At 41.1% G+C, this 13,799-nt stretch overlaps 1 protein-coding gene across 5 annotated transcripts in view; it reads left to right on the forward strand.

Annotated features, from left to right (window-relative positions):
* Positions 1–13,799, forward strand: part of CNTNAP5 (contactin associated protein family member 5) — a 299,019-nt gene that overhangs the window by 123,649 nt on the left and 161,571 nt on the right. For 3 of the 5 annotated variants that reach the window (XM_026118441.2, XM_064514741.1, XM_064514743.1), the window contains one exon: positions 8,465–8,612. The exons of 1 other annotated variant lie outside the window; for it this stretch is intronic. In XM_026118441.2, the coding sequence (XP_025974226.1) occupies positions 8,465–8,612 (148 nt within the window). Of the gene's footprint in view, positions 1–8,464; positions 8,613–9,641; positions 10,405–13,799 lie in introns of those variants that run through there. One more of the 5 variants, XM_064514744.1, reaches the window with a different exon arrangement.

Raw genomic sequence — 13,799 nt, forward strand, 5'->3', positions numbered from 1 at the left:
TTCCATTCTGGTGATTATAGTGTTTCTCTGTTTTTCCTGACTAGCTGTTGCTTGCAAAATATTTTACCATTGGAATCCAAATGATCCTCTGTTCTGTATCCAAATTGCTACTTGGAGTCAATTGATAAGAAGAGACAGCTCAGCTACCACCAATTAGAGACAGTAATTACAAAGAGTAAATAAATTCAAAAGCCCTATGCTGTGATCATCTATGGATTAGATATTTTCATTGGCATTTTGCTTTAGCATGGTGCCTCTACTCTGTTCCTGAAGTAAATGGTAAAATTTACAACATCTTGGAAAGAGAACGGATATTTGAGGGCTCAGTGAAGACCAGTAGTAGGCACTCTGCTTATATTTATACCTGTCTCCAAATCTTCTGGCACTGGAATCACTGGAAATTCCACTCTCTCAGACTGGGATCTCTCAGCAGTTGATAAAAATCTTTGGTGAATAAAATAAATATATCTAGCCCCTGGTTTTAAACTTATTCTATTATCAAAATAAGATAATTAATTCAAACTATTTTAAAATCAGGCTGCCCATTTCAGCAGAAAATTCCAATTTTTTGGTATGTGTTGTTGACCAGAATGGGAAAAGACACGCAAATTTGTAGGAGGAGAAGCAGAATAGGAAAAGAGAAGGCACAGAATTAAAAAGTTTTGCAATATTTTGTTTCATTGGTTTTGGTCTAAATGGAAATGTCTCATTAATCTTAAAAAGACTCAAGAAGCTTCATGTTTTTAATGGTATCAGCATGAAACTGATATTTTTTCCTGAATTGATATGGACCTATCTAAAACAAAATATTGCGTAAATTTTCCTGGTGGATATTCTTTAAAGATAAAACATTTTTCTTTGCAGAATATTTTGCCGTTCTGAAATCTACATTTTCTATTGGAAAATCTGTGAGCAGTTCTACTAATTGTTAGCACAAGCATAAGCAACAGTGTCCTTAATATAAATGTGTTTTTTGTTGGGCAATCATCTATTTGAGGCTAATGATATTGTTTAACAGTATTTGTTCCTGTGTTTGGAAAGCAACTAACCAGAGAGAAGGGTACATATTCAGTGTAATGGGGCAGATCAAAGGCAAATAACCTGCCCACTTGAGCAGGTTATTCAAGTAAATGATGGGATAGTCTGGTGCATGCTACATTATTCTATCTTCTCTCCCCTGGACTACTCTGCAGTCTGGGCTATGTACAGAGGTAGGTCCCGTGTTTGGTATCACATACTGCAGCCATTCATTTTAATTCTTACTGTACAGGGAAATTAAATGGCCTTTTTGTAGACTACCAGCATTTTTTTTTTCCATTTGGGAGTGGAGAAATGGAGAGGAAAGCTGTCATTTCTTCAGCTGTTTTGTTATGGGATGGTAATTTTGACAGGTCACTCCTTCAAGTCTTTTTTTTCTCTCTAATAGGAGCTCAGACACGGTGTCAGGGGATATTGCTTTTTGAGGGACTTTGTCAAGGATAGGCATTTCTAGGAGGAAAATATAGTTACTATGGGGATGTCGGGAAGGGTATACAGAATGGAGGTTTCTCTTTCTGAAGAAACAATGGGCTTTAGACTAAGTAGAGTCACTGTTCAATCTGGAAGAGAAAATGTGAGTCTGGAAACAGGCACCTTGGCTCAGAAGATCTTTAACCAAAAATGACTGGTTTGTTATGAAGACCTTGGTGTATAAATAGGAAAGGCAGGTGCGAAGCAGGAAGAGATGCTCGGAGGTGAGCGAGGTGCGAAGAGGACACGTGCAGCCCTCCTGGCTCCCATTGCAGCATTCCAGCTGCTAGGCTGGGGCACACTGGGACCAATCTGAAACTTGCTGAAATCAGTGGAACAGGCTCCCACTGACTCCAAAGCAGGTCAATTTGTCCTTCATATTTGGAGTTTGGTTGGGCTGGGTCGTATTTCTGAAAGAAGCAAACCCAGTTCTTGAGAAAGAGAAGCAAGAAAACACAATGCATAGGTTTGTTGTCCACATGACAGGTGGGGCTGCACAGTAGATTCTCCCCATGGTTTGGCCTCTTGTAATAGCAAAAGGATTTTTTTAAGGCCACATAATGAAGAGGGCACTAGGGCCTCCCTAGGACCGGGTCCTGCCGTAAACCCCGTGCTGTCAAGAGCTGCTCTTAATCCAACTCCCAAATGAGATACAGGTTTTGGTTTTAGTAGCTTCCAGTCTGGACACAGGGAGATTGAGTTGACAGCAAAGCCATTTTATTACTTTTCTTCATGACAAGATATTAACAGTTCTGGCATAATGTGTAGGGCTTTTTCCATTACATAAATTCAAGCAAAGCAGCATTTTTCACTGTCAGCATGAACAGTATGTAGAAAAGGTGAAATCTAAAAAGAACATTGAAACTTTGAAGTTGGATTTTTTTGCCTTCACAGTTTTCTCATTTTCTTGCAGGGAAGACATCTGTATGTATGCTCTTAAATTTGAAGGCTTGGCCAGGATGAAGTAGGGAATTTCCAGTCTTGCTAAATCTGTCAGTTGCCTTTGTTTTGCAGCAGAAGCTAAATAGATCTTTTTATTTTCATTGTTAGAAAAAGTCATAATAGCTACCACAAACCTGTCCAGATCCAGGGTGTTGCTAGTGGGCATTGATGCAATGCAGCTGTTGTATGGAAATACTGTAGCATCCCATAAAATCAGGGGCTGCCGAGGTTCCATGCAGTGCGTTCATGGCTGTGCGGTGCCCTCCTTGCCATGGTACCGTTCAGTCTTTTTCTGCACATACAGATAGAGATAAGGGAACCTTACTATAACTTGATTTCAGTCACTGACTTCCCCAGTTCTGGAACCTGCGTTTAATACCAAAACTTGATTTAGCTCTACTGAATTATATCCTAGCTAATGTAAACTTCAGCAGAACTGAAATTCTGTTGCTTGACAGCTATCCCTGACTCATAGCTGATTTGAAGCTAGAAAATCTGAAAAGCTGGGCCACATTTTCTCCTTGCTGTTTTGGATTTTATTGTTGTGGGAAATTCATGTTTTCCTTAAAGAGTATGTACCCCCAAATATTTGAGGAGATCCTGGGATGTGCACAACAGGAAGCATGTTCTGTGTCGCAGTGCTAATGCCTTCTAGTCCATGATCTTTCTCATCTTAGTAAGAGCGTTTAAAAGGGAGAATTATATTGTTTTACTCTACTTACTGCAGTTTGGGGACTCATGACAGGCTTAGCTGCTTTTTATCTCACTTTGGTTCCTTCACTAAGCTTCTGGATAGCTTGAATTAAGTGCGCTCCTGTCCTTATTTCCTTGGGCACTAGAGGAAGCATACTGCAATGCCAAGGGTGAGATTTGGAGGTGGAATGCTCTTCTGTGCCTGTATTTTCTTCAGTGAAGGTTGAAATGTTGTAAATTGCAAACATCTGTGTTATGTGCCCCCTGCACATTCATAATCTGATTTTTTTTTTCCTTGGCTCAGTTCATCAGCATGACTTTGGCAGAAATGAGAGCACTGAATACATCCTAAAATATCTCCCCTAGAAGGTAGTTAACCTCAGGTCTGCCTGCTCATTGTTCAGGGCTGATTGTGCCTATGCTACTGCTTGCATACACACTTTGAACCCATCCCATTACCTGCCTAATAAAGTGGGAGAGCAAAATGTGTTCAGCAGAGTCATTATGGGAATGAGCTTCTGCAGCTTGGTAAATAAGTTGCCATTTGCTGTCCAGAGTGTGTGTGCACAGGGAGATGGAGGTGTACAACTGAATCGGACGCTAGCTTTTGAATTGATTAGGCTTTGATGACCAGACACTTTTCTTGCACCAAATTTCCATTTGTCTGTCTAAACCTAGAGATCATGCTATGATGGTCTGGCCAAAGGGCAATATAAGGTTTAACAAACCAGATCTTTGGCTGATATGATCTGGCACAGTTCTGAATTAATATATACCAGAGAAACATGTGTCTCTGCAGGGTTGGTGAACAACTGTCATATTTCACTGCAGTTGTTTGACATGTTTCTAAACTGCCCTTAAACAGCTTTTGGGATCCTTCTGAATGGAGGAGTTTTGCAAACAGGCCATTCATTTAATTGTTGCTTTGGACTGGAATCTTCCTGAGGGAGTTATGTACCCAAATCCCAGGTATTGCCAATAGTTTTGAGATTTGAACACCTTTTGAAAGTTCATTTGTTGTTGTTAATGCAGTACTAAACTGGAATTCTATTTTATTTTACTTCAGTATAACCCTGGAAACAGATGGGTTGAGTATTGGGAAAAGTGTTGTGTATGCTTGCCTTGTTTTAACTCTTCCTTGAGAATCTGCTTACAGAAAGTGTTAAAGATACAGCACTGGGCTAGTTGGAGCCTCGTGCTGAACCTGTACAGCTGCTCTTATATCACCTCTTCATGGAAGTGGGAGCAGCCTTTGCTGATGTCTGTTGAGCTTGAGAGTGAACCTGTACTTTGGGGGTGAAGAAGAACTCATAAAATATTACTGTGGTGCCATAGCCTGTGTCACAGCTGTGCACCACCCAGCCAGGTGTCATGAAGCAGGTTTGGTTTGTACCTTACAGTGACTAACTATTAGGTAAAAGGCTACATGTGGCTTCGCAAATCTGATGGTAATATTTGGCTCTAATTGAGCTTTTTGATTTATAAGCCCCATATAATACCAGAAGCAGAATTTCCCACACAAATCATCAGTCTGCTCTGTTTGCAGGACTTCTAAATAATCCAAAGCTTTTCAGTGTTAAGCTTCCCACCAGAGCAACTGTGTTGCGTGGGAAATTGCATGCGGGTGCTTTGTTTTCTTTGCTAGCTTGTCATTTTGTTCCTGTGAATTAATCCCCATCCACAACAAGTTGTTACAGAGGCCATTTCTCAAGAGGAAGTATTTCTGCCATTCCCACTGATACGTTTACAGTTAATCAATATTTGAACCTCCAGGGCTAAGAAATTTGGTACTGCATCCTTGTTTCATCTTCTTTAATGGATGGATTATTTCTGTGTCAGCTGTGGATCAAAGTTTTCAAGTGACCATCTGTGGCAATTGGTGTTATTCAGTCAATGGTCTACAGCCCACACATAGTCCATAAAACATCAGAAGGTGATCTGTATAGCAGTGGGAATTGAAAGCAAAAATCAAAGCAATCCTAAAGGCATACACAGTGCTCCCCTGCAGTTAACAAGCAATGATGTGCCTGCTGCAAGCAAAGTCATCTCGTAGACGCAGGTCTACAGGTAGGGCATGGGCTGTGGATTTTTTTCCTAAAAGTTTCAGTTTGTCTTTGCTAATTAGAGAAGCTTGAGAAGCTCTGCTGTAGAAGATGCATTGGATTTATGAGGGGTTTATTTTTAACATGACTGTTTGAATATGGGAAGGACATTTACGTGGTTGCACATCAGGTTGGGAGTCAGATGATTTGGAGTCTGAATTTCGGTAATTTTGGCTCTTCCCTGAGATGTCATGACGGAAATGTTCTAGCATGGATGCCTGAGGGTGGACACCTGGGTCTGCTCACACACAGCAGGGTACAATTGTTTCTGTTTTGCCTGGCATAAACAAAAAAAACTTCTGTGAGGGCACAAGTAGTCCCCAGAGCATGTTGTATATAACCATCTGCTTGGAGGCAGAGGGCTGCCTCTGGTGGGGTGAGCAGCAGTGACTCCCCCATGTGCTACACCTGGGCACATGGTTTGCACAAGCTTTGCAAAAATGTCTTTGCATCTTTGCCCTGTAAAGACGTTGCCCTGTGAGAAGGGTGTCAAGACTGCCCTTAGCAACAGTTACAGATCCTCTCGAGCTGTCTCTGCGATTTCACAGTGCCCACAAGGGCCTGCGGATGGCTGCGTGCTGCTGTGTGCCCGTGTGTGTGCTGCTTTTCTACCTGCTCCCAAGCAGAAACGTGTGGGCTGTTCAGCACACGACCACATTCACAAATCACCTGGTTCCCATTGCTTGGTAATTGCAGAGAGATCATTTCTATAGGTGCTGTACTTTCCACGTGGCCTTTTTTCCAGCATGTTTCCTTTTTTTGCTTAAAATAAAAAAGGATTACTCGGTGGCCTGCGATGCAACATGCAGTATTGACAGCCCTGTGTATTAAAGGATTATAAGAAAAAAACATGGAGCCTGAAACTATTTCTTCATATCACTATACTATGGTGTGTTTTTTCTTTTGTCTCCTAATTTTCACCTTTTATTTGCATTCTAGTTATTGCATGCTCAACTTTTCTTCATAATTGTGCAGACTGGAAACTTTTTGCTTGTCTCCTCATTCCCCCCCCCCCCTTTTTTTTTCCTATGAAAGCTGATACTGTTACATAGTCACAGGACTCTAGAAAATGGTCCTTGTCTCTAAGGAAACAAGCAAAATTCCCCTTCATCCACCTTTTCTATGCAGGAATCTCTTAATAAAAATGTGAGATCTGCCACAGCTCTGACTGAGACTTGCTCTTTGCTGACAGTTTCATTATTGAGCAGGAGAAGATCATTTAATTTAGAATATAAGGAAAAAAGGCTCTAAAATTCTCTCTGCTGGAATTTGAATTCAGATCCCACCTGGAAAGCACGATGAGTGAGCCCAGGACATCTTGAAGTGCTACTTGTGGCACTCCTCAAAACATACCTGATGGGCAAGGCTGCTGAGCTGCTGTCTTTGGTTATCTTTGAATTATGAGCAAGTATCTCCATACAGAAGCTTTTAATTACATAATATAGCTGAATTTGAGAGAGGTGAGTCAACCTCAGAAAATCCATATAGAAAACAAGATCTTCTGCATAAAAAGTCCAGAACAAGAGAGATGTAGGATAAGAATAGCTTTGGGAACAATTTGGTTTCTGGAGCAGAATTATAGACTCCTTTCAGTCTGATAAGCTCCTAATGAAAAAAGACCAAAACCAAACCAAACAACCCCCCCCCCCCCAAACTTCCAGACTGCATGTTTTGTAGATGTCTTCCTCATTTCATTGAGGTAGCTGGGGTTGTGGAAGACTGAGCTAGACTGTTTGTCTCCAGAGGTCTGTGGGTATCAGCAATGAAAAACACTTGCAAAGCATGTTTTAGGAATCTAGATATGCGTTGTCTTTTGTGCCCATGACTATTCGGAGAATGAGGCTTATTGAATATGAGAGAATTTTTCCAAGTCAAAATTTTTAAGGTGAAATGGACAAAACTTGGTAAGGTTTTAAAGTATTGTGCCAAAAAATATGTTTCTGGGCTAATCAATGACATTGATTATAGATGTTTAAGGAAACTTTTTATTGAATATGATTCTAATGAAACAAAACAGGGTTTTAGTAAAACACAAACACACTGAACTTGAAGTTTTACGCCATTTTTAAAATTTTGAAAAAAAATTACTGGCATTTGAGTAAAAATTCAAACAGCTGTTAATTACTCCTTTCTTCAGGGTACAGATGAACCTCCGAATCTCTTTACCTTAGCCTTCTGCCATCAGAAACGAATTTCAGATCTACTTTATTAGGATTATACCTGTGTGTGCTTGCAGTTGCATTCTGTAGTTGAATGGTGCCAGCATTTGAACTGCAGAAGCATATAAATCATTTTTCGGGATGCAATTTTATACTTGAAAGGAGGAAGACCTCTTTTGCAAGTATGGCCTTTCTGTGAGTTTTTTTTTCTCAGTTCTATCTTTAACAGTTTTGTAGAAATGAAAACTAGCTTCAAATTTAAATCCCTGCTGAGTTACTCGAATGTTTTGAAGATGACAGGAAGGCTATGATATTTCTAGCCTAATTTTACATAGTCAGGATATAAAGATGAATTGGAAAAGCTTCAGGTAGCATCACAGACCTTGGATGCTTCTCTTTGTTAGGCTTCATCTTTGAAATCCTGCAGTCATTCTTCATTTGTTAGAGAATTTCCTTTTGTTGAGTGGTAATTCAGAGTAGGGCTGTTAATTTTGGCTTGCAGTTGCAGGCAATTAATCAAATAGGCAAAAAAAAAAAAGTTAAAAAATTATTATTGTTTGCAAATCTTGGTTGCATACACAGTCAAAATGCTGACTCTCATATGTACTGATTTAGGTTTTCATCTCGTCCTGTCTTGCTGAGTTCTCTGTGGTGTATAAATATATGTATACTTTCTGTTTTGTCTTCCCAAGCTCTGACTCAGCCTCTAGCAATCTGAATGCACCAAAGCCCTGAGTGGCCTCAACCCTCACTTTGCTGAATGCTAAGGGCCAATGGAGTATTGTGGGGCACAGGAATATCCTGAGCTTGGAGAAATTATGCTTCATCTTCTGTAACATCCCCTACTACAACAATATTGCAATTTCCCGTATACCTCCCCCCATCCTTGCTCGTCCCCTCCCCATTCCTGAGACACTCAGCACTTAAAACTTGACCATCAATATAAATTTAAATAATTTGTGAGGCTGAGAATCAGACAGACGGGTGGCAGTGCACGTCATTCGGTCTGAGTACAGCACTCGCAGCTCAACGTCTCACGCAGGCTCTCTGCCCTTTCAGGTGTTCACGGGGAACAGCAATGCGGACGGCGTGGTTCACCACAAGTTCCTGCACTCGGTGAAAGCCCGCTTCGTGCGCTTTGTCCCACTGAAGTGGAGCCTCAACGGACGGATAGGCCTGAGAGTTGAGGTCTTCGGCTGCTCCTATAGTAAGTGGCAAAGTCTTAACCCGTGTTTTGCCAAAGAGCTTTTGTTGGTGCTGTCAGTACTGCGGGAGGGATGCAACGCAGTATGAGTTAAAATGAAACATGAAATATATAGCCATCATTTATTTTTCAGTTGCTGTATTTGTCCCTCTGCCCTGAGATGTGCTGGCCTGCCTTGCTCAGCTGGTGAAGCTTTTTCAGCTCTGTGTCCACTGCAGAGCTGACCCTGTGCTCGTTCTACGGGCACGGCAGTCATCGTGAAACCTACTCCCACCTCCCTTCCTCCCCACTCCAGTGCAGGAGATAGAGCTATCTGGGATTTTTGCATAGGACTTTATTTAGGAATTGTACTACCTTTTGCTTTAGTGTAGTTTAGTGATTAATAGGGTTTTTTTTTGATTTTAGGGCAAATTAGCTAGTTGTTAAAGAAAGTGCTACACCTTGTGGAGCCAGTGTTTCTCTTCCGACTGATGGCTTTAGAGCTCTGGAGAGCAGAGTACTGGTCTGCTGCTTTAATTGTTTTTGCCATGGGTGTTTCTTCAGCTTTCTTCCTCCTAACACATGGTAAGGATCCTTTGAGGTGCTGTCTGTAGCTCTTTGTCACGTGGATCTTGGAGCAGTCTGTAAACACTGTTACCTCAAGGCATTTTGGCCAGGCATTATCTTACTATATCACTGCAGATGCATAATGTATCACCACAGAAGCATATGAATGTAAAGAAAAAGGACCAGTGTTGCTCCCAGGCACAGAATGAAAGCAAGCCCCAAAATGAGGAAACACTAGTCAAGTATCTGTTTCTCAAATGGCTGTGGATTTATTTCTGAAGTGGTCAAAGTTGGCTTTGTTGTGCTCAGAGACCCTGCTGGAAATGGGTAAGATTTTACTGGGGAGAGTTCATGGGATTAACAGCCTTTGACTAGTAAATTCAATCTGATGTGGTATCGGTCACCATCATGTGACACTACTGTAATTGTACATCTCCCCATTCAGATGAGGTTCTCATCTGCTTCTCCTAGGTGCAGAAAAGAGATTGTAAGATAAGTGGAAAGGCTCCTATATGGGAGACTTCTTGAATTCATCTGAGTACTATCTGAGAGTAAAGCTTCTTAAAACTCTTGATTCACATGGTCACCTTAAATGGAGAGACAGCGCTCCAGGACTGTCAGTTGCCTCATCACAGTCTGAGGATGGATTCACATGTGTTCACAGGAAGATCCTTTTTAATGGTCTGTAGGTAGATCTGAAGGCTCCATTCAGGTTATTTTGGGATGCTTCGTTTACATTTCCTTGGATGCTTCAGGCAGTGTGGACTGTAATTGATCTGAGTACAGACCTGCGAGAAACTTCAAGCCTGGTCTGGTCTGATAGTTACCTGGACAAGAGACCTTTTCCAGACACAGCAGTGGGCCTGTAAGTTGAGACCTGTAAATCGAAACCAGCTGCCCTTTGATGTTATCGATCCAAAGCAGCTATCTCATCTATTTTCAAGGAGCTTTTTTTCTATTAAAATAACTGAACCTCTGCTATGGAAAGAAGAGTATAGTCCAAACAGACCATCAGCAATTAAGCTGGAACTGAAAGCTGAAACTCTCATAGCTGAATGTATTGGTGTTACTCCTTGTGAAATACTACATGGGAATTACCTGCACGTCAAACTGTGGTTGTATCTTCTATGACATAGCGAAGACTTCAGAATCACTTGGCTGAGTTTCCTTGCATTCGTATCTTCTAACTCTTCATCTTTGTCCTGTACCCTGCAGTTACAGGAAATAAAAATGGCCGTACAGAATTAAGGTATGAGATTGAAGCAAGCCAGAAAAGAAATAAGGGATTCATAAAAGTTTTACAGAGTGTTGAAATATTCATTCAGTTTATATAAATGTGCCATTCAAATTTCTCTCTGGCAAATTGCATATGCCAAGCCATACCTGTCTACAAGTTTTGCTCATACAGTTTCACAGTCTTAGCTATTCCTAACCCAGGCATTCAAGCACTTTACAGAATTGTATGATCGGTTTTTAAATTTTGTCTTTACTGTTATACAGCAAGCGTATTCACAGCAGATCCTGAGCTGCTGTAAACCTACGTAACTGCATTCTGTAATGTTCAACAGCAAAGGGGTTCACCCGCCACATTCAATTCTGGCACAAGAAATACGTTAGCAATTTGAAGAGTTAAAAGAAATGAGGTAAAAATCACTAGGAGCAGCAGGCTGAGGACAAAACAGGAAAGAAATGGAGCTAAAGGAAGAATTATGCCAAATCCTTTTTACACTGTTGGAGTGACTTAAAGGCTTCTATAGGTAAACAAGCTCAGAGCATTTGCTCTTAAGTCCACTGGAGTTGAAAGGATTTCCACTGTCATTTTAGCTTTGGATCCAGTCATTAAGCATAAGATAAAAAGAGAACGTGCAAATGAGGAACACAGATGAACCAGTGTAAGATCCTGCGTAAGTGGGACTGCATGTGTGACTGCCAATTCATTTCTGCCTTGTAGCCTACTTGTGGTGGCAGGTTAATGCAAGGCCTCTGGCTGTTCATTCCACCTTTCAGGCAGATGCTGCCCCCCTGAAATGGGACACCTGATTTGCTGCTGAACAATAGTGACATAAACTGAAAACAGAGTTGTTCGATATTCTGGGCAGAAAACTGAGGAAATAAAGGTTTGATTTACAGGCAAGCTTGATAACCCTTTTGTGTGAGTGGCAGCATTCACTGGGTGGTGAAGTTTGGGGACAGTGACAACTTAGGCCATCTGAATTTAATGTGCTGCTGCACATCTATTAAGATCCTGGGACTAGTGCCAAATTGGGCAACATGCAGCTGAGCACCTCGTTGGTACACTAGAGCTTGCAAAACAGCATGTGGTCCTTTGGATGGTCTTTGCTCACATCTGCTACTTTTTAACCTTGCATATCTGAGAAGAACATGACAGCTGTATGAGAGGTTTGTGACTTCATTGCTCCTTAAGTGTTTTAGCGATGGCAGAGCAAGGTAAACGTGATGCTCTTGTGCCAGTGCAAGGCTCTGACTCCCCATTTTTGGGGAACGACTGTCTTGCCCAGCACATTCTGCTGAAGAGGTCCCAGGAACACAACCTGGTTGTGGTAACTTTGTGCAAATGCAGTTTTCGGTGGCAGCCATTTAGTAGGAGGCACATGGGAGGCTCAGATCTTGTAGGTCACCAAGCTCTTTGCCAGGACACTATAACAAATAAAAAATACAAAAGAATCCTATGAGAGATGTGCAGTGGATGCCCAAGCGGTTAACGTAACCTGTGACTGCACTGTGCTGCTGAATGGCACTCACTGTCTTTTATTACTCCTGATAAGTAATTTACTGTTATGAATTTGTCCCAAACAGACCTCTGTCATACAAGAAAGCTGTCGTCTTAAAGCTGTATCTCCAGTTCCTGATCTTTCTCTCTCTCTCTGTCTCTCTCTCTCTCTTTTTTAATCCTCTAACTGGCAGCAGGTTGATATTGTTTCTTTGGAAAATAAAAAAAGCATGTTTTTACCAGCAGAGCTGTTTCACGCACATGAATGTGCTTGACCCTATTCCATGTAGACCAAGGTTCCTGTCAAACAAAGAGTCCAAGGCTGTGAAATTAGCTGGAATTCACACATGAAACATACTAATTGATTGTTTACTTCCTTACACAGATAGTATGTATTTAAATGAAAATTAACTGTATTTATTTGAAATTTCTACAAAGATACCATTTCAGTTCTCTAAACAGGTACAAAATAGGAGTGTCATGATGTAAATCTGAAAAAATATATGGTGATGTTTCTAGTTCAGGAAAGGCTATATGATGAGTTCAATGAAAACCTCCATACAGAGGTGTTTGTAAATGCTCACTGGCCCTTTGCAATGAAGTTTCCAGGAGCATGACTGTAACAGAAAACTAGAATTGTAAGGGAATATGTGTTCAGACAAATGGCAAACCAATTGTTTTGGATGCTGGGGGATAATGGGTATATCTTTATACTTGGGAAAAGTCTCATTAGCTTAGCATAAGAAAAAAAAATCTGCTGACACGATTGCTTTTATAGGATAAGATTTATGGCTGCACTGAAAATGCTGATCGTATTATATAACTGGGTAATGGCCCAAAATGCATCAGCAGGATCAGGTGTAAGTTCAGTTAACAGGCTGGGAAACCATGGGGGGAACAGTGATAGGGTATGAGATAGGGTATCTTCTCCTCTTGAGAGTTGAGTTCTTCATCTTTAAAGTTCAGGACTTTGATTTCTCATCTTTTGCTGTTATTGCCCCAGGGAATATGATCTGATACTGTGTTTTTTGATAACACTATACACAAGGGTCTTCTGCTGGATTTTTTTTTCTTTCTCTCTCTTTTTTTTTCTCCTTCCCCTATCCCCTCCTTTGTCTTCTTATGAATGCATTACAGAGAACTTCTTAAGGTCTGAGCCAGATGGGCATTGATCAGTAGTGTTGGTAACCACCTGCGTCAGACAAATACCCAAACCATTGCTTACCAAGAGGCAGGGATAGATTCATAGCAGGGACAAAGCTGTTTAGCAGGGCAGCCTCCTTGGAGGTGCTCACTGACGTTTATCCCTTGGGTTGCACCTCTGCGAGGAATATGGGGAGGGCAATGAGATTGCTGAAGGCTTTCTGAAGTCAGCTAGGCATGACCAGCTGGAGAGGTGTCCCGCCCTGCCAGCTGCAGGGAGTTAAAACTTCTTTCTTCCATTCAGGGGCCAGAGCAGCAGTGAAACTGCCCATCTTCTTCCCTTATTAAACTGCAAGTGTTCCTAGAGCATGTTTTCATATTTTGGAGCAACTTTGCCTAGTAACTGCTCACTGTTTCCAAAATCACTAGAAGGACCCTCTTGGAAAGAATAAACAGGTATCATCTTTGCTGCCTGGAGCTCATAAGGAGGCAGCGCAGAATGAAAACACATATTGTGTTTTAATTTCCTATTCCTACAGGTTTTCTGAGACTTCTAAAATTTTTTATCTTTGATCTCTTGCTGCAAGTGTATTATAGATGTACACAGACTATAAACAAACAGCAAGCAAAGAAAAAATGTAGGTTTTTTGGAGCAACTGTATTATACTTATGCTGGATCTTGCAAGGTTTAATGGGTGATATGTTGTCATGCAAACTGCCATTAATCAATTTTGAATATTACTGTTAGCATTTTTTTTGATATATTCCCA

Source organism: Dromaius novaehollandiae, chromosome 7, assembly GCF_036370855.1.
Source record: "Dromaius novaehollandiae isolate bDroNov1 chromosome 7, bDroNov1.hap1, whole genome shotgun sequence".
NCBI lineage: Eukaryota > Metazoa > Chordata > Aves > Casuariiformes > Dromaiidae > Dromaius > Dromaius novaehollandiae.